General features: G+C 38.9%; 1 protein-coding gene and 1 non-coding gene across 2 annotated transcripts in view; both read left to right on the top strand.

The window, feature by feature from the left end:
• The first annotated feature begins 180 nt into the window (after positions 1–180).
• ambra1a (autophagy/beclin-1 regulator 1a) overlaps positions 181–21,360 on the top strand; it is a 110,833-nt gene continuing 89,653 nt past the window's right edge. Inside the window, exons 1-8 of the mRNA XM_067419173.1 lie at positions 181–434; positions 2,209–2,440; positions 4,635–4,693; positions 4,861–5,044; positions 5,145–5,317; positions 12,751–12,817; positions 12,918–14,341; positions 21,357–21,360. The exon at positions 21,357–21,360 is cut by the window's right edge and continues 83 nt beyond it. Coding sequence (XP_067275274.1) covers positions 2,309–2,440; positions 4,635–4,693; positions 4,861–5,044; positions 5,145–5,317; positions 12,751–12,817; positions 12,918–14,341; positions 21,357–21,360 — 2,043 coding nt within the window. The 5' untranslated portion in view covers positions 181–434; positions 2,209–2,308. The remainder of the gene's footprint in view (positions 435–2,208; positions 2,441–4,634; positions 4,694–4,860; positions 5,045–5,144; positions 5,318–12,750; positions 12,818–12,917; positions 14,342–21,356) is intronic.
• trnaa-agc (transfer RNA alanine (anticodon AGC)) lies at positions 20,327–20,401 on the top strand. The gene has a single exon. It is a non-coding gene; the product is annotated as a tRNA-Ala (tRNA).

Here is a 21,360-nt window from a genome sequence, read left to right on the forward strand (position 1 = left end):
TTTTAGTTTACTATTTCTGTATTTTTTATGTTATGTTCATACCCGTAGGTATAGTAAGAAGGTAAATAGCAAGTTGTCCGTACTTGTTTTTGTTGTTGTTGTTTTTTTTTACAGTCAGCGACAGCTCGAAGTTGACGTTAGCTTCGAGCGTGAACGATGTTTTCGGTAATTGATTATGAATGATCTGTGCTCCATTGGCTTGGTCTGTACGCTTTTTGGCAGGAGGTATTGAACACAGCAACAAATCTAAAGTACATGCGACCCTATTTTCGGAAATAAACAGGAACATTCCTCACTACATATATATAAATCCGAAAATGAAATGAGCAGGGACCATTTAGGCAACGTCCCTTCTGCTTAAGGTCTCCAACGTACTGTTTTATTTGATATCCACGATTTCAAGGAGTATAAGCGGACAAAAATATGAGGAAAAGGTAGGCCGAAGCTAAGACCCCGAGTGGTTGTCTTAAATATATTTTAAATAAAAACTCCATAATTAAAACACTGTGTAAATGAATACATCACCTGTAAACTGTAGCCTGCTAACTGCTAAACATATAAGCTTTTAGCTTAATTTCCTAACTCAAAAACAAACAAACATTGTACATCAACGTTATAATTTTAGCTAGTTCCTTTATTCTATGACCATGAAGTTAATTTAATAAGGACAACGTTTATAGGACTTTTAAATCCCCAATCTATGCTTAATAGCAAAAGATAATAGCTAAAGTCAAACATGTAGCCTGTCAGATTGAGGAAGTGTAACAAAACCTTCAAAGCTTATCTGCCTGTTTTCTAACCTGTTAGTTTGATGCATAATGCATTCCTGAATATATGTTACCTATTTATAATTATTGCATTTTTATCACTTGCACTGTGTGTTATTTTTACCCATATATAATGGGCAATTACATGAAATTGCGTTTACTATTCTTTGAAGATTAGTAAAGATTGCATAATTATATCTCATTATTGCTTTATTATCACCTTTAGCTCTTATCTATTTTGGCCTTTCTTTTGCTGTTTGCTGAAATATATATGTTACCTAATAATATAATTATATTTTGAAATTTTATTTATATATTTTCGGTTTAATTTTAGTTGCATGTGTTTAATTGTAATTTTTATTTGTTTTGAATCACTCATAGAGTTTAATTATTTTAATACATCAAGTTTAACCTAATAAAAATGCAAAATGTTTTTATTTATTTTTATTTCAGCTACATTCTAATTAACATTTATTTAACACACACACGCACACGCACACACACACACACTACCAGTCAAAGTTTTAGATTGGTAAGGTTTTTTAAAAATGTTTTTAAAGCTCACCAAGGCTGCATTTATGTTATTAGAAATACAAAAAAAGCTGTAATATTGTGAAATATTATATAAAATGATATCTGAAATATAAAGCTTTTGTAACATTGTACTACCATTTAAATGTTTTTAAATGTTGTTTTTGCGAAAGACCTTAAATAAATTAATACATTTATTTAACAGGGATGCATTCAATTGATCAAGTGACAGTATAGACATTTATAATGTTGCAAAGGCTTTATATTTCAGACAAATGCTGTTCTTTTGAACTTTCTATTCATTTAAAGAATCCCCCCCCCCAAAAAAAATTACACAACTGTTTCAGCATTGATAATATTCATAAATATTTATTAAGTAGTAAATCATCATATTAGAATCATTTCTGAAGGATAATAACACTGAAGACTGCAGTAATGATGCTCAAAATTCAGGTTTGCATCACAGGAATAAATGAATTTTAAAATATATTCAAATAGAATTATTTATTTTATATTTTAATAATATTTCACAATATTACTTCAAATAGTATTTCTAATAACATAAACGCAGCCTTTGTGAACAGAAGAGACTTCTTTAAAAACATTAAAAAATCTTTTCATTTTACACAACCAGGATACACATCATTTGCCTCTGTAGTGTTGCTTCGATATGCTTAAAGTTTCTATTACACTAATATTTTTTGACTCCTATGCTGATTGTGCAGAGATGTTATTTAGAGGCAGTGTGTGGTGACGTACAATGTCTGAAAATTTTGACAGTGTCTTTAAATAACTCCTTCTTTACATGACATAAATGAAAATTGTCTCATTGTCATCCAAATAATATTGATGGAAATTAGATTATTACGCGCTAAGATATTTGAGAACTTTCTCTTCTTTTTTCCCCTAGAATGATGCTGTGGTAGTAGCAGTTCGGGTCCAGTGTGTGTGGGCCGGTGGACTGTTCTGGGTCTGGTGTGAGAGGACGGAGTGAGTAAGTGTCTGTGGAAATGAAGGTGGGACAGAAGAATTCAGTGTGTATCCTGTCTAGTCGAGAGCGAGGAGCACGAGGTCTTGTCTCACACAGGATCCTACAGCAGCTTGTGGAGGAAAAGACACAGCGCATGAAATGGCAAAGCCAGGTAACTGCTGCATAGATCATTGACACTTTATCTGTGGACTATAGGCTGCCATCAGGGAATCACCTGCTCAGAGGCAATATGCTGCTTGCTGATCCCTAGTAGTGAACATCACATTTAGAAAGTACAGTCATGGTTAGAATTATTGGCCACCCTGGTAAATGTGATCAAATATGGCTTTAAGAATAAATCTGCACTGTTATTCAAAACATTCATATAAACCTAACCTTTCATTGAAGTAAAACAATTGAAAGTGGGGGTAAATTTCACATTTCATGAAATAAATATTTTTCTCCAAAACATGTTGGCCACAATTATTGACACCCTATTAAATACTTTTTGCAACCTCCTTTTGCCAAGATAACAGCTCTTGTTCTATAATTCCTGATTGGAGAATACCTGACAAGACATCAGAGACCATTCCTCCATACTGAATCTCTCTAGATCCTTCAGATTCCCAGCTGGTGCTTTTTCTCTTCAGTTCACCCCACCTCTTATTTGATAGGGTTCATGTCAGGGAACTGGGATGGTCTTGGCAGAAGCTTCATTTTGTGCTCAGTGACACATTTGTGTGTTGATTTCGATGTTTGTTTTGAATCATTGTACTGATGGAAGATCCAACCACAGCCCATTATATGATTTCTAGCAGAGGCCGTCAGTTTTCGTTTTTTATCTGTTCCTATTGGCTAGAATCCATGATACCATGTATCTGAACAAGATGTTCAGGACCTTCAGCAAAAAAAAAAATAGGCCCACAACATTAAAGATCCGGCAATATTTTTAACCTTGGGCGTGGGGTACTTTTTATCTCTGTTTGCACCAAACCCATCTAGTGGATTTGCTACCAAATAGCTCTTTTTATAGTTTTATCTGACCACAGAACCAGGTCCCTTTTGAATTTCCAGCCGTGTCTGACAATGAATATGCTGGAGTTTGTTTTTGGATGAGCAAGAAGGATTTTTCTTGAAACCCTCCCAAACATGTAGTGATTTATAGAGGTTGTTTGAATTTGAATTTTGGACCCCAAGACTCGACTAATCTCTGCAATTCAACATCTGTGATCCTTGGCACGCATCCTTTTTCAGGCAGATTCTTAGCATCTTTAGTTGATTGGAACTTCTTAATTATTTCCCTGATGGTGGAAATGAGAATACTATACAATACTTTAGCTATTTTCCTACAGCCACTTTCTATTTTGTAAAGCTAAATAATCTTTTGCTGCACATTCAACTATATTCTTTGGTTTTACTCATTGATGGATGATAAAGGAAATTTGGCCTTTGTGATTCCTCATATTTATACTCCTATAAAATAAGAAGTCATAGCTATACGATTTCATGTTCCTTGTCACTCCGGTGTGCTAAAAATGTAAATATTATTAAGAATATACTTAAGAGATATTTTACTCATAAAAAAATCTAAGGGATGATATCTGGCCATGTTTTGGAAAAAAAACTATGTATTTAATAATGTAAGTTTCCCTCTACTTTCCATTCTTTTACTTCAGTGAAAGGTGAGAATTTTGGGATTTTTTTGTTGTTTGTTTGTTTGTTTGTTTTTGTTTTGTTTAATGATAGATCAAAAGGATAAAAAATTCAGATTTACACACCTGTAACTATTTTAATCTTTATTAAGATGGTCGATTTTGTTTTTATTTGTTGTGCCAACTGTGTCTCCTTACTATTTGAGGTTCTAAATAATAAAATAATCTTAATAAATAGCTTTATAACCACGTAGGATTCTTCTACAAGGAAAAGGTACACACTGCTCAGCATTATTAAATGTCTGTTCACAACAAGAATGATAACTATACCGGTAAATATATTATCATCCACACCGAGGCATGACAACATTCTGATTATTTTAAGCTTGCGCTGCAGTTATGTTTTCTGCTCCTTTAAATGCTCAAGCTCTTTAAAGTTGGTGGATTCTGATTAGCACTTGGCAGTCTGTTTTTAACTTTTATCAGCTGAAAAAAATAGTTATAACTGATTCCTCTGATATTGTTCCTCTGTGTCATTACCATAATAGTTGGTGTGCACTTACCTATTCTCACAGAATTAGAATAATTATCAAAACTTTATAGTTATAGCTACTGTAATAGTTACTGTTCTTGGTGTGAATGGGCTTTAATATTATGATTTGGATGTGACTAAAGTAAAACCACTGATCTTTTTAATTTCTTTCGGTGTCACAGAAAGTGGAGTTACCAGAAAGCCCCCGCTCGACTTTTCTTCTTGCCTTCAGTCCAGATAGGTAATTCCCCTTTTTCATAGTCCTCAGTACTGATAAAATAAATAGGCTACTGACATCAAAAACGACTGATTGATCAGGCCTCCAAGAGGTATCAGAGGCCTTTCCACTCAGGCCCTATTATGAGCAAGATAATTAGAGAGGAATTTTTGTTATTTTTCTCTTCATAGGTCTTTAATGGCCTCCACCCATGTGAACCATAACATATACATCACAGAGGTTAAGACAGGAAGGTGTGTTCACTCTCTGGTGGGCCACCGCCGTACGCCCTGGTGCTTGACCTTTCACCCTAGCATACCTGGCCTTATTGCTTCTGGCTGTCTTGATGGAGAGGTCAGAATCTGGGATTTGCACGTAAGTCTTGACTTTACCCATATTGAATGATGATTTTGTGATGATTTTTTACAACTTCATTTTTCACAAAATGTTGGAGTATCATGTGGTTTTGTTTCAGGGAGGCAGTGAGAGCTGGCTCACAGAGAGTAACTCAGCAATTGCATCCCTTGCTTTCCATCCCACGGCTCAGCTGTTGCTCATTGCCACCAACAATGAGCTGCATCTATGGGACTGGAGTCGGAAGGAGCCCTTCACTGTGGTGAAGACTGCTAGCGAGACCGAGAGAGTCAGGTTTGATGCGCAATGATATTCATTTAAAAAGGATGGTTCACCCAGAAATTAAAATTCTGTCATCAGTAACTCCATGCTATCCCAAATGACTTCAAAAAGTTCAGTAGAGGATTGTGAAAAAAAATTCAAATTAGTTGAGATGTTTAATGAAGAGACACAATAGCTTTATAAATATATATATATTTTTAATGCTATTATTCTTGTATAAACATTTGAACACGCATGTACATAGAGCACATAAAAAATAGTAAACACAAAAGCTTGAACGCTTTTGTTTGACATACAAGAAACAATAGTTTGTTCTTGCACAGCAAGCAAAAACATTTGAGCTTCTGTTTACCATTTCTGATGCACTCTATGAATGTGTTGATTAATGTTTAAATATGGATAAAAGCCTTTAATAAATCTGTTCATCATAAAACGATCTGGGGTCCGTTATTCATACCTTGCTTAATATATCTGAGATGATGCGGGTTCCTGTGTTCCCTGAAGAGAGGCCGATGTATCGATACACGAAACCAAGATCAGCAATGCAGCAATTGGCTGGCGGCAAGACAGCAACATAATGATATCATATAATTAAAAAAGCCAACTGGCAAAAACCTTTATAAGGAAACAGCCAAGCGACCAGAACAACATAAAAGTAATAATAATGGATAAATAAAATATGCACATTAAAAAAAAACCTGATTCCCAATTATTTATATTCACGATTGTATAGTATTTGTACAACATATACATTATTTCAATGTTCTAATTAGCACTGTACATTATGTATGTACAGCATGTATGTAAGGACGAGTCCAGGGGCCCGTTTCAGAAAGGAGGTTTTCTTTGGTAAACCCAGAGTTTCTTTAGGTCTCCTCCCCCTTTTTAAACTGTCAGTGGTGTTTAAATACTTAATTTATTCATTCACGGTGCACATATTTTTTTTCATACAGAGTATTTTTTTCTTACCTTATTGGCAGATAATTTGCAAAATAAGAAAAGTTCACTTAAATTAGCTTCTCTTTTTTTTGTCCCCCAAGAAAAAAGACAAAATACTAATTTTGTAATTTTTCTTATATAGAAAATAGACATTGATTTAAGAATCTTTAGATATTTTGACTGGAAATTAAAAGACAAAAGAAGAAAGCATTTTTTTGCAGTGCAGGTATATTAATTTACTGCAAATATTTGAATCAAGGGGACACTGTCAAAATGACAAAAAGAGCATCCTGTAGATGAGGAGGCTGCTGTAATTTGTAGGGCGTTACATTCATATCAGGTGAGGATTTTCATCCTATATCTATTATATACATATATATTTATTTCAGTAGTACCATGTTTTAAGGATTTTTAAAATATAATATCAGGAATGCAGAGCATATTCGTAAGGCCGCTGTATGCAGTGAGGTAAGGAAAGTTAGCCCCATTCTCATGTGAGCTCTTTCTGAATATGTCTGTGGGCACAAACCCATGAGAGCATCATAGAGGGGTTTCACATGATTGCAGCTCAGTGGTGTAGAAATCAGGTTAAAACATTCACTTGATATTTTGTTGCAACCTCTGGAAGTAACCTAATAATTAGAATTTCCTTTAGGATTTCCAGTGTGGTTGGATTCATTGGTATGCATATTCCCATCACACCTTCTGAAAATGAAACCGATTACTTAATGGAATGGTAGAATACCAGATGGAAGGGTAGTCTGAAATATACAGTGAGGAAAATAAGTATTTGAACACCCTACTATTTTGCAAGTTCTCCCACTTTGAAATTGTCATCGTAGGTGCATGTCCACTTTGAGAGACATAATCTAAAAAGAAAATCCATAAATCACAATATATGATTTTTTAAGTATTCTTTTGTATGATACAGCTGCAAATAAGTATTTGAAAACCTGTCTATCAGCTAGAATTCTGACCCTCAAAGACCTGTTAGTCTGCCTTTAAAATGTCCACCTCCACTCCTTTTATTATCCTAAATTAGATGCACCTGTTTGAGGTCGTTAGCTGCATAAAGACACCTGTCCTGCCCTTACAATCAGTAAAAATCCAACTACTAACATGGCCAAGACCAAAGAGCTGTCCAAAGACACTAGAGACAAAATTGTACACCTCCACAAGGCTGGAAAGGGCTACGGGGAAATTACCAAGCAGCTTGGTGAAAAAAGGTCCACCGTTGTAGCAATCATTAGAAAATGGAAAAAGCTAAACATGTCTGTCGATCTCCCTCGGACTGAGGCTAAATGCAAGATCTCACCTTCTGGGGTCTCAATGATCCTAAGAAAGGTGAGAAATCAGCCCAGAACTACACAGGAGGAGCTGGTCAATGACCAACGTTTCCAAGGTTACTGTTGGTTATACACTAAGGCTGCATTTACACTGCAGGTCTTGATGCACAATTCCGATTTGGTGACTATATCCGATTTTTTTGACGACCCACTTACATCTTCTTTTCAAAAGCGACCCGTATCCGATATTTGCATTTACACTGTACACTGGCAAAACAACCCAAGACGTTCTTAACCGGTGAAAGGAAGTAAAACAGTGTGATGTAGTGATTTTTACTTTTGTCCACCCAAGGACACTAAGTAAGGTAGTGATTGGTACTCACGTCACCGCTGACGTTGTGAATTTGGATCACACGTCACTTAAGGTGTGGTTATGAGTACATCAGATGACCACCTTCCCCCCCTCTTACTTTGGGACACTAGTCAAGGCCTTTTACCTTGGCTGTATGAGAACACTCCACACAGGAGGCTGCCCAGTCATTTATAATGAATGTAAAGGGGGGGAGAGTTGGTCAGCTGATTTATCTGAAAGATTGGTGAGATTTCTAACTTGTAGAGCCTTTTCTGCCTTATCAGCACAAGGAAGACACAATTGTAATAAAATAGATTTTATTAACAAAAGATAAACAGAACAATTAACACAACTACTAAATGAATACAATGAATGATAAAGGAATAAAGTGCGTAAAATGCATAAAATACATGTGAGTAAGTTAAGTGTGGCTATAGAAGAGTTACGTTATCTTATGGAAAGATAAACTGTTGTTTCTCTGAAACTAAGGTGAAGAACCTTATTATGTATCAAACAAATAAACGAAAGATTATTTGTTATTAACTAGCATCAGTTATATTACCTCTAATGTAAATTAGAAAATCATATACTGATAATATACAACAATGCCAAGGTCTCTAGAAAGAGGTTTGGTTAAGTGATATTTACGTTCCACGTGGTTGAGTAAGCAGTCCGATGGTGATGACTTCTTCTAATGGTTTTGCTGGGAGACAATGCAGTGAAGAAAGGAGCTGGAATCTGTTTCAACAGCCTTGAACACGAAGATCTGTGGGATGCTGATCTCCTGGGGCACCAAAGGGTCCTAAAATCTGGAACACGCAGATGAGGCCCTGAAGTAGGTGCAGAAGGTCCTTAATCTGGAACACGCAGACGAAGGAACCTTGAAGTAAAGGTTTGCTCTCCTGAGCTTAACCTTGTTGCAAATGTCTCTGTGTGTCTTCTGCCTCTTTGGGCCAGACACTCAGAAGTTGGTCAATCTGCTCTGGTCTCTCTAGCATGGAGACTCGGGACGTGCTGTAGTCGTCTCGCTGGACTAAAACTCTGAACGTAGTGTTGGTTAATGTCTCTTTCCTCACAGGCTGGAGGCTCAGAACGTTGTCGTATCTGTCACTGCCTCACAAGCTGTAGATTCAGATCCTCGGATCTTGTGTTGTCTCTCTGGTTAAACCAGAGGCTCAGAACTTGGTTGTTCTGTCACAGTCTAATCCTCGGCGGACAGACTCAGAACTTGGTGAACTGTTTGTCTCTCGGATGTGGAGACTCAGAACCTGATTGCTCTGTCACAGTCTAATCCTCAGGGGACAGACTCAGAACAAGGAGTGTCTATTGAAAGGGTACCTTTATCCTTTTCCGAATAGGAGGAGATTGCAATTTGGCGCTTCTCCATTCCAGTGTTACTATTGGCTGCTGGCACCAGAGAGGGCACACAGTGTGGCCCACCCTTCTTTCCCCTGTGGAACTCATTTGCATACTGTACACAGTTAGAAGTCTTTAAATGGTCTTTAAAGTTCATCAATGCATTTCTCACTTTCCAAACCACCATCAGAATACCCTTGGCGATATACTAAACACATAGACACCAAACATGATGGAAAAAGATTGAACTGTCATGTGTTCATTCATTTGTTCATTAACAGCTGAATTTGTGGAAGATGTTGCATTACAAATAGCTGTCACTGAAAATACTTATTTCTCTGAATAAGTATGAGATGGATATGTGTAGTTTACATCAGTCTTAAAGGGGTACTTCAGCGCTGGGAAGATGAATCTGTATTTAAACTGGGTCATCAATGCAGTAGAAATGTGAAATTATTTTTGAATTTGGTGTCTTCTAGACTGAGAAAAGACAGAAAATGTATTTTTGTCCCATGGGGATGAAAGACTACAATTCCCAGAATGCTTCGCTGCCCTGTGAGGCCATTCCCAACACCACCAACTTCATTACTGTGACTGAGTTAGAGAAGACACTACAATTAAAAACTGAACGTGTCTGTTCAATATAATGAGTGAGTCACCGCGCGAGTATCAGAGCACTGAGCACTGACTGCACGAGTGATGAGAGCTGAGGTAATCGCGACTACATTCGCGGCATACATTCACAAAGGAGTTCAGTCTGGCACGCGTTTCAGTTCATGCCTTTGCAAGCTTAACTTTCATAGAAATGAATTTGAGAAGTTAAAAGACTTACATTGCTCACCATAGCTCCGTTTAAATGATCCTGTCTGCAAGCTGAGCTCTCCCTGCGAGCTGAGTGTGATCTCCATCCCCCATGCACAGATTCAAAACATGCGGAAATGGCTCCCTCTGCTGGCTGTAGTCTTTAGCCTCTGGGCAAACATTCCTCCTATGATGCAAATATCGTCAATTTGCATCATAGGAGGAATTTTTCCAGAAATAAAATGCATAAATCTCTCGTCTCAGGGAGATATGAGGGGAGAAAGCACAATAATTTGAATATTCTCCAGGGTTTCTACTGATACAAAGCCATATGCTAATCGCTGAAGTAACCCTTTAAGGTTTCCAAACATAGTTGTGAATGGATTTGGATGGATCAGTTTTGGTCTTTCTTTGTTTCACCCACTACTGCTGAAGTCCCGAGGAATGTTTATGGCCGTCACAAATCAGGTCATTAGGGATCCATCTCTAGATGGGTGAAGGGCAGAAACTGCATGTGGACCAATGAGAAGTCCTGTCCTTCCTGGGCTTGGTACTAGAGGTCTTCTTCTTGCCCTCAAAGAGGTGTCTGGATGTTGTCCAAGCATCTTTATCTGATGGGTTGGACATCTTGTTTGTGCTAGTCCAACAAGATCCAATCAAAATGGAGCAAACCTTTGTCCACTGTTGTGGGCAAAGAGGGGCCCGGCCATAAACTGGGCCCTGGAATTCTGGTGTCCGCTACAGTGATATGCAATGGACGCAGACAAAATGATTGCACAATGTTTTGCTGTCTGCACTGTTCCACACATCTTTAAAGTTGGCAAAACATTTCTCTCTTAAGGCAGAGAAAAAGAGGAGAGCCCTTGACGGGGTTGCCAGGTTTTCACAACAAAACCCGCCCAATTGCAACTCAAAACTGTGTTAAAGTAGCCCAATTCCGCATGAAAACTGCAGACTTGTCAATACTGGAACGCAGTTTGTGTCCACCTGAGTTGACGTCATTCGCATTTGTCCTTTTTTCAATGACGTACGACTCGCATTTACTGGGGAATATACGATTTGACCGCTTTCATGGCAGACGCTAATGCACGCATCCGAATCATATTCCGAATCCGATTTATTACAACATATGAGTGAGGCCTGAATCCAATCTGAGGATATCGGAATTCATGCGTTTTTTTTTACTGCTTACACGTTCACATGTCATATCCGATCTGTGCCACATGAGAGGAAAAAATCGGAATTGGATCTTGCAGTGTAAATGGAGCCAAAGACGTCATGGTTTGAAATCATGCATGACACGGAAGGTTCCCCTGCTTAAACCAGCACATGTCCAGGCCCATCTTAAGTTTGCCAATGACCATTTGGATGATCCAGAGGAGTCATGGGAGAAAGTCATGTGGTCAGATGAGACCAAAATAGAACTTTTTGGTCATAATTCAAAATTCCATTAAATGTGTTTGGAGGAAGAAGAATGATGAGTACCATCCCAAGAACACCATCCCTACTGTGAAGCATGGGGGTGGTTAGCATCATGGTTTGGGGGTGTTTTTCTGTACATGGGACAGGGTGACTGTACTGTATTAAGGAGAGGACCAGGGCCATGCATTGTGAGATTATGGGGAACAACCTCCTTCCCTCAGTTAGAGCATTGAAGATGGGTCGAGGCTGGGTCTTCTAACATGACAATGACCAGAAGCACACAGCCAGGATAACCCAGGAGTGGCTCTGTAAGAAGAATATCAAGGTTCTGGCGTGACCTAGCCAGTCTCCAGACCTAAACCCAATAGAGAATCTTTGGAGGGAGCTCAAACTCTGTGTTTCTCAGTGACAGGCCAGAAACCTGACTGATCTAGAGAAGATCTGTGTGGAGGAGAAGGCCAAAATCCCTCATGCAGTGTGTGCAAACCTGGTGAAAAACTACAGAAAATGTTTGACCTCATGTAATTGCAAACAAAGGCTGCTGTACCAAATATTAACATTGATTTTTTTAGGTGTTCAAAAATACCTATTTGCAGCTGTATCACAGAAATAAATAGTAAAAAAATCATACATTGTGAATTTTTTTTTTTTTTTTTAGTTTATGTCTCTCACAGTGGACATTCACCCACAATGACAATTTCAGACCCCTCCATGATTTCTAAGTGGTAGAACTTGCAAAATACAGGGTGTTCAAATACTTATTTTTCTCACTGTATGCCATACACCACAAGTGTTAAATAAACACAAATGATTCACAATTGGTCATCCTTATTTGCTAAATAAAAAAGCAACAGTTATTTTTTCCTGTTGGATTTTAATATTCTTCCTTCATCTTTTCTTCAAGAACATGCCAAATCGTCAACAATAAGATCCACTTAACTGAGTTAGCAACATAAGAAGAACGGACCCCAGGTCTCTTTAGAAGAATTGGGGGAAGAAAAAAAAAACAGTTGATTGATATAGATGACTTTTTGTGATCTCTTTATCAACTTTTTTTGGAATGGAACGTTATGGAATGGACTTTTATTGGAGAGAAATAAATCCCAGGTTTCCTTCAAAATATTGTCATTTGTTTTTCAAAGTCATAAGGATGTAGATGGAAACAACATGATGGTGAGTACATGACAGAATTTTCAGGTGAACCATCCCTTTAATGTGCAACATGTAGATACAGGCACATCAGAGTTTGCATCTGATGCTTTTGTGAGCGTTCTCTGTGTTTTTTGCAGGTTGGTGAGATTTGACCCATTAGGTCACTATCTTCTAACTGCCATTGTAAACCCTTCAAACCAACAGGTGATACTTTTTGCTGGAAATATTGTTTTGACACAAGACTCATACATTTCTATTCATTAAAATGTTTGACTGTAAATGTGCCTCTATTTGTGCGTTGCAGAATGATGAGGATCCTGAGATTCCAATGGACAGTGTGGAGATGCCTCATCTCCGTCAACGCTCCTTCCTGCAGTCCCAACCTGTAAGACGCACACCCATCTTGCACAATTTCTTGCACATCCTCACTTCCCGCAACTCAGTCCCTCAGGCTGGAGGCACTCCTACTGCTTCCCCTGATGAGGCCTCAGATTCGTCTGGGCGTTACGCTGTTTTGAGGGATCGTTCCCGTCTGCCATACCATGGTTGCGTTCAATCACTTGGAGTGGTGTGTTTCTGTAGCCGTTGCTCATCAACGCAGGTTCCGTCTCCACCTGACGAGGACTCTTCAGACTCCTCGTCCCTGGACGGACAATCACATGCGACCACCTTTTCCTCTGCGCGCACAGAGCCACGAATACCACGGTTTTCTGCCGAATCTCGTGCTGCAAATCGGTCCTCAGCATTTAGCTGCGTGTACGGTGGTGGGAGCAATGTGCGGAACCTTTCTTCTAGTTCTGGGAGGAGGAGAGTGGCTGGAATGGCGCCTATACCACCTTTCCGGCAGCACCCACCAGGCAGGGAAGGTGGAGGCCGTTTCGCTGGGGCAGACTGGACGGGCAGTGTGCTTAATGGACGAAGTAGTAGTTTGACTCCACCCAGAACCAGTGCTTCCTCCGTCAGCTCGCATTCTGTCCTGCGACAGCAAGGGACTTCCAGCCAATCACCTGTTTACACCTCTGCTAGTGATGGATGGGGCTTTCCTCATAGCAGTGGCAGCTCATCAGGGACTCATTCTAGCAGGCACCGCCCACCACAGGAAGAAGGGCACGGAAGCCCTTCTTCAATCCGCAATGTTCTACAGTGTAACCTTAATCGCTATTTCATGGAGTATGAGCAAATGCAGGACCTTGCGCAACCACTAGAGGGCAGCAGGCAGGACCAGCAGACTCAGGAAATTCTGAATAACAACATTGATCCAGAGCAACCAGGCCCATCTCATTACCAGCCACTCTACAGCAACGAAAACCGTTCTCACAGTCACATGAATCGCTGTAGAGTCTGCCACAACCTCTTCACTTATAATCGGGGTACTCACCGCTGGGAGAGAACAGGTCAGCTGACATCTGCTGAGAGAAATGCTGCTTGGCAACCTACTAGTCCTTCCTTTCACAGTGTAGCCCCAGTCTCTCATTCGGATCATCACCTTCTTGAACGCACACCAATGGAGCCCAGCCCAGATACCCCAGAGCCTCATGTATCCTTTTCCCACAGCACAGCTACCAGTCAGCACGAGGATCAGGCAGTCGAGCTGGTCTTCAACCAGGGAACTGGCCAACTAGAGCGTGTTTACCGGCAATCTGCCACTTCTCATTCAGCAAACGTATCACAAGAAGCCTTAAACCAGGAAATGCCTGAAGACACACAAGACGATGATTACCTACGCAGGTGAGGCAGTAGACTTGTCTGAATGCCTAAAGGGGTCATGCCATGGGAAATCAAACTTTCCTTGATTCTTTTATATGGAAAGCTCTCAATGTACCATAAAATCATAATGTTTATCATTTTCTTTGCCAGTTAAAAAAAGTTTTTGAAACTAAAGCCCTATTCACATGGGATTAGTTTTATCTGGGGACCTCTGGGGATTTGTAATAATTGCAGAGAATGTCTGTGATCTTAATCCCGTGCGAATCAGCCATGTCTGTAATTTGTAAAGTAAAAATTCCCTCGCAAATTACCTACCATTTTTTGCTGAACACCGAGGTTTTGTGATAATATTAGTCCTGTGTGAATCGGCATCTCTGTGATTTGGCCAGGACTGAGCGGATCGTATATAATTTTTGCAAGGTTTTTGTTTCCTGTGTGCATTTCTATCTTTATTTTTCACAAAGAATGGAAGCTGCATTCATAATGCGCACCTTTATGAATTCCCGTCCGGCCGCATGGATTATACTTTCACTTTAGAATGAGTACCAATTTGGGAGCAAATTGCTTGAATGGTGTTTTTAATATTAATATCAATTCTATTCTTAATGAAAACATAACAACAGAACAGTACAATGACGAGCTCGCTTAAATGGGCGCTTTTACATTTAGCTTTAATCTTCCACTGTTTATTGTCACTCGTGATAAATGAAATCTGACTCCTGCTGCTGGTCTGTGCTCAGTTCAGTTTTTAATTGTAGCATCTGTTCGCTAACTAAACAAAATTATTTTTATTACTATAAACAATCAAAATGATATCGATACATATGACTGTTTATGATTTCATACAGCTATATCTATAACGAAAAAAACATTTATAAATCTTGACATCATATATGGGAGATAAGTCAGTAAATTCAAGTACCATCACAGGCTTTGCTTATCCCGTGCGAATGTGCCACGCAAAATTCAGATGTTGGGGAGTATTTCTAAATCACAGAGGTCCCTAGATAATACTTATCTTTGCGAATAGGGCTTATGCCGCACAAAAGACTAATTTTGTAGTTCCTCAACTTACCAACATCAGACAATGGCTCATAGCCATCTACATTTAAATTACAGCACAGATGTTTAGAAACTTTGCCCGACCAGTCACAGTAAGGTCATTAGTAAGGTCATTTTTTGTGTATACATAGACTTTTAATTGCCAAATGTTTCACTGACACCACAAAAAAAGGGGGGTTTGGGCATAATAGACACTACTGTTCAAAAGTGACTAAAGACATTTACAGTTTTACTAAATATTTCTATTTCAAAAAAGTGCTGTTCTTTTGAAGTTTCTATTCATCAAATAATCTTCAAAATTCAAAAAATGTATCAGTTTTCACAGAAATATCAAGCAGCATAACATATAATATGTAGCATAATAGCATAATATATCATTATTAAATATGTTCATTAAACTGCTCATTGCAGTGTGGATTGTTTTGTTATCCTGTCACAGGCTTTGCGAAGAGGATGTTGGCAGTGCAAACTGTACTGGTTCTGACAGCAAACCTGAAGTCTGTGTGTGAGTGCAGTTACTCATTTAACATGTGAAGGGACTGACAGCAGTTGAAAATGGTTTGCATGTGTAATGAGCAACAGCTCTGCTTGAGGTGCTAATGCATGGCTTTGAGTTTGCTGTCATGTCAAATATAATTTTAACTCCCTTATTGTTCAATAATAACCTCTTTGCAAAGCCGGTATTATATAGTGACAGGATCTCAAAGCAGTCCGCACTGCGATGCTCCACATAAACTGTTATTAGAGTAAAATGATCAGGCACCTTGTTTGAGCTTTAAGGAAAAAATGTCTAACATGGAAATCAGCTTGATCTGACCTTGCCCGTCTGCGTGCACTCTATTAGCCCTCACAGCAGAATGTGCCATCCTGAGCTGGACCTAATATTAATGAGGTGCTTATCTGCATATCAGCACTCTCCGTTCCGACAGCATAGATGAATAAACATTAAAGTTTAAATTTAAATACCCTCAAGTTTCTTCGCAAAATATATTTTTAAGATTGTTTGCAACCAGTCTGTTGACGATAGTCATCGACTTCCAAAGCATGAAAAAAATACTATGGAACCAGTTGCTACCTTCAACTGTCTGGTTACCAATATTTTTTCAAAATATCTTCTTTTATTTTCAATAGAAGAAAGAAACTAATACATTTTCCTTTTTGGGTGAACTATGCCTTTAAGAGTTGAGTGACGGCAGGCAGGACAAGGATAGACAAAGTGTCTTTTTGCTACCTAAATTATAAATCTCACCAGAAAAGAAGGACGGCTTTGCTAAGAGACAGGCCAGTGTCATTGTTTTTCTATCTAAATTTATGTGAATTTCACAAGCGTGTTGTGTTTACCAAGTATGTCATAAATGAAATGCATGGCAGACTTCTGAGATGAGTTTCATTTTGAACCGTCACATACAAGTCAGAATTTCACTCTGAACTGCTGAGTTCTGCTCTATAAGAAATGAATGTATCTGCAAGACTCTTGACAGGGACTATAAGTGAGAGAAACATGTTTGATGTATTGACACTGTTTATATAGCTACTCAAGCAGCATCAATATGCCATTTGAGATTTGTGAAATTTCATTTCAGATGTAAGGGACACCAGGGTTCTCACAAGGTGCTGAAAGTGCTTGAATTTAGTTTTAGAAATGTAAATACCGTAATTTCTGAAAAAAGTACCTTTTGTCGTCTGGCCGTCACCAGACCAATCTCAATTAAAGGGTTAGTTCACTCAAAAATTTAAATTATTTCATTAATTACTCACCCTCATGTCGTTTGTCACCCGTAAGACCTTCGTTCATCTTCAGAACACAAATGAAGATATTTTTGTTGAAAGCTGAGAAAGGCTTCAGATAGGCCTCCATTGGCATTCACTACATTCCCACATGTACTGAATGCATACTGATACACATGTGTGGATATGCCCTACAGATACAAATTTCACTCTCACACGTGTTCAGTTATTTTGCACCAGTATTACCTTCATACAACAACCCATCGCTTCTCTATCCGTCATCGTTGTTAAACCCATATCGCTGGCAAATCAGGCTGGGTTTACCCAATCTACATCTTTTGTTGAAAAGTGAACACTCAGTTTCAGTCAGTGTCATGTCAATCTTGAGTATCTATAGAGTAGCATTGCATCCTGCATATCTCCGAAAAGTCTTTATTTTTTTTATAATTATGTAAGAAAGATGCGCTGTTCCGAGTCTTTCCGAAAAAAGGCGAGCGGGTGGGGGCGTGTCGTGTGAGCGGAGCTAAATAATGACGTGTGCGCGCTGCTGCTATTGTGTTGAGTCGAGTGCGTCGTAAAGCTGTGTCATCCCTAACAGCGGGAAAAAACTTTATTCAAAATAAAAATATGGCTTTTAATCAGATACAGCCATACATCTATGATCCGGAATCAGACCCAGAGGCTGCAGTTGAACAGGAGCAGCAGCAAAAACGACTAGAGCAGGACGTCTCTATGTGGTACAAGTTATACACTAACTATATAATATGCTTAGCGACTTGTGTTATTTACATATTTATACTTGAATTATATCGTCGTATTTTTGTCTTTGAAGGTGTACATGTGGGAAGTGCAGTTGTGCACGTGTGTGTGTGTGTATTTACGCGTGGTTTATGTAGACAATTGTAGTAACGTTAAGCGGACTGGTTTTGCACGGCAGGTTAAGTTAGTGTTTACATAGAAAGACACGGAATAGTAGCGCATTTGAATGAAGAAGCGTGCTTATTTAGTTCAACATATTTCCCCACTCTTTGTGTATTGTTGTTTGGAGTGCTTTTACAATACACAAACATAAAGTTACACATATAGTGGCCAGCTAAACAAATGTACAAGCACTACACATTGCATGCTCCATTGATCAATTAACTATACGTGATCATGTTTGGGCTACTTGATGAGCATAGGCAAAAACACAGACATTTGAAGCAGTCTTACTCACCGCCTGCGGTTCTAACGTTGGGACCTTTATCGTTGGGACTGCTCCATCCTTCAGCATTAGGCGATCGGGAAAATCCGGCGTCGAGCTGGGCCTTGTTTATGAAACAGTCGGCACCGAAATGCAGCGAACAGACATAAACCTTTGCGCAACTCAGTTGCTGATGCGGAAAAGCAAATTACATCCACTGTTGCCTTAACGCGGGGTTTTTTGGCAATCTGAACAGGACTGTCTTGGTCTGGCAACCAAAAACGCACTTTTTTGGTGACATTGTTAATTTCTTGAAGTCACATCACCTGTGCAGCGCAGCCTACGAGCCAGCGCTTTGATGGGCGTAGCCTGTTGCTTTCGCACTCTCCCTCTCTCTCTCTCACGCTCTTCCGGTAGAATTGTCCGTACGGCCCATACAAGGAAATTCCGACCTTTTAACGTCAAGTGGACCCTTGATCGAAAAAAACTTGCCGAAACTTATGACTAACCGGAAGTAGTATTTTGACAAAGAAATACTCCCATCAAACGTCCACCTTAACTTTTGAAACTTTGTCTATGTTTAGTATGGGATTCCAAGTCTTTAACAGTGTAAAAAGATCAGTATGCATGAAACAGCATTTCACCCCCCCTTTAAAATGCTTTCATTGAACTTAGGCTATGTGTGTTCACTACCGTTCAAACATTTAGGGTATGTTTTACTTTCGTTTGTTTTCTTTTATGAAAGCGTAAGTATCTTACACTCACCACGGCTGCATTTATTTTGATCAAAAGTACAGTAAAAAACTCTAAAAATATAATTCCTCTGATTTCAGCAAGCCATTGCTCCAGTCTTAGATATCACATGATCCTTCAGAAATCATCAGGAAACATTTCTTAGACATGTACAAATGGCTGTGCTGTGTAATAATTTTGTAGAAAATGTGATACATTTCTTTTCATGATTTTTTTGATTGATCAACATTTATTTGAAATAGAAATCTTTGCGATATTTAAATGTCTTGAATCTCACTTTATTGAGATGTGTAGCGAGACATCATCACTAAATAAAAATATATACTCTTTTTTATTTTAGAGAAAATAATATTGGGGGGAAAAACATTTTGAAAGCTGTATATGCTTAGCATGCCTAACACGAGCATATTGTTTATTGTTCTGATATTCAGAATCACCCCCCGTCAGTCTTTTCATCATGGCTAATATTCAATAAGACAAAGAGCACTTTTATTTCATAGTACAGATGATGATATTTTGTGCATCCCTTAAGCCCTGTTTAACTGGTCCTGAATTTTTATTTGGTCATGATGTTTGTTTGAACCATGCGTCAGACTGCTGATGCTGCACGGTGACTAGACACCATCAAGGTAAACAATGACTCGCAGACCAGTAGTCAACTGCTTTTCTGGACTGTCACATCCAACTATTTAAAATGAGTAGTCATGCACACTCTAGGTCACAGGCACGCTTGGCTCATAAAGTGTCTTTTAGCGAATTCTGACTTGCTTGAGGTTTGCAGTTAAGTTAACAGCCCACTTTTATAAGTTGAAGTTAATGACATTGGCAATTTTTTAAGGAATCTGACCTAAAATGTAAGTCTTTCAGATTTCTGTCCTACACCCCTCAAGGCTTCCTGCAATGCACTCTGCAGTCCATTAGGGGGCAGTAGCTCATCACGCTGTGCATATGTTTCGATAACTGCACATATCTCAACACTGAGTGGCCAGTGGGCCTTTATTCTGATTTTGTACTTGGACTCCAACACACTGAGGTCCTCTTCTTATGTTGCTGAACCGCCTGTCCCATGTGCATAGCTGCACTGTGTTTTAGTTTTGTTATAAGGTCAAAGCTGTGCAAAGAAAGCAGTCTCACACTTTATTTATGCAGGAAAGCAATACTATCATTTGACATTCCCCCATGAGTCCTAGAATTTAGAATTAATTCTCATCAGTACCTTCTATATTTTAACTTGTAAAATAAATAGCAAGAAACATCATTATTGTATCATATATTTATAGGCTTTCCTGTAGCTCAACCAGTAGAGCGTGGCACTAGCAATGCCAAGGTCATGGGTTCGATTCCCAGGGAAAGCAAGAATTGATAAAAATGTAAAAAGTGTTCCTTAAAAATGCAATGTAAGTCGCTTTGGATAAAAGCGTCTGCCAAATGCATAAATGTAAATATATTTAGTAACAGTTGCCTCTTTACAATAGTAAATGGATAGAGAAAAATGCAGATATTTAAACCGTTACTGTAGAAACATAAAACTCTTATACCAAGTCATGCTACATGTTTGGTGCTTGAGACGGTTATTGCAGACAAAACAAGTTAAAAATACCATCAGCATTAAAAGAACCGCGTATTTGGACAAATTTGTGCAATTTTAACGAGAGTTTGCTTCATCTCTGTTAAAATGCAGATCTTGATCTTTAAGAGTCAAAGGCGGCAAACAAAGCAAACTGCATGAAAAGAAGTCAGAATCGATCCGTTCTGTTTTTGCTGTGAGTCAAAGGGCAGAAGATGGCATTCTAATGAAGAACTGAGCACACCCACACCAAAAACATTCACGTACACACGCATCACACTGACTCATGCTGAATAAAAATGCCCCTCTCGCTACACAGCTGTCCGTCCAGCTTTGTGGCCTGCCAGTCGGAGGCAGCATGTTTCCGTCCGCGGGACATGGTCTTCTCTCTTAATGGCCTTGAGTGAACTCTTTGTTGTATGAGGAATAGTACCACTCAAACTTAACAAATGCCCCAATTAAATGGGTTATTAACCGATTCCTAGCCAAGCCTGGCAGAGCGCACATCATTACTTACACGTTATATTCATTTAGCCTTTGCATAACAGTCGGTAATGAGCATACTAATGTCCTTGTGCGGTTTAATGAGATTTTTAATGATTGTGATGGCGCATGGTGGGGAGTGTTACTGTAGACTAGTGGAAATGTCGTCTTCGTCTTTGTGTGACGTCCTCTCCTGAGAACGGGAAGTGAAGGTCTTCACAATTCACAAACATACAAAGCTATATAATTCTGTTTTGTAGGAGG

Source organism: Pseudorasbora parva, chromosome 1 (genome assembly GCF_024679245.1).
Source record: "Pseudorasbora parva isolate DD20220531a chromosome 1, ASM2467924v1, whole genome shotgun sequence".
Lineage (NCBI taxonomy): Eukaryota > Metazoa > Chordata > Actinopteri > Cypriniformes > Gobionidae > Pseudorasbora > Pseudorasbora parva.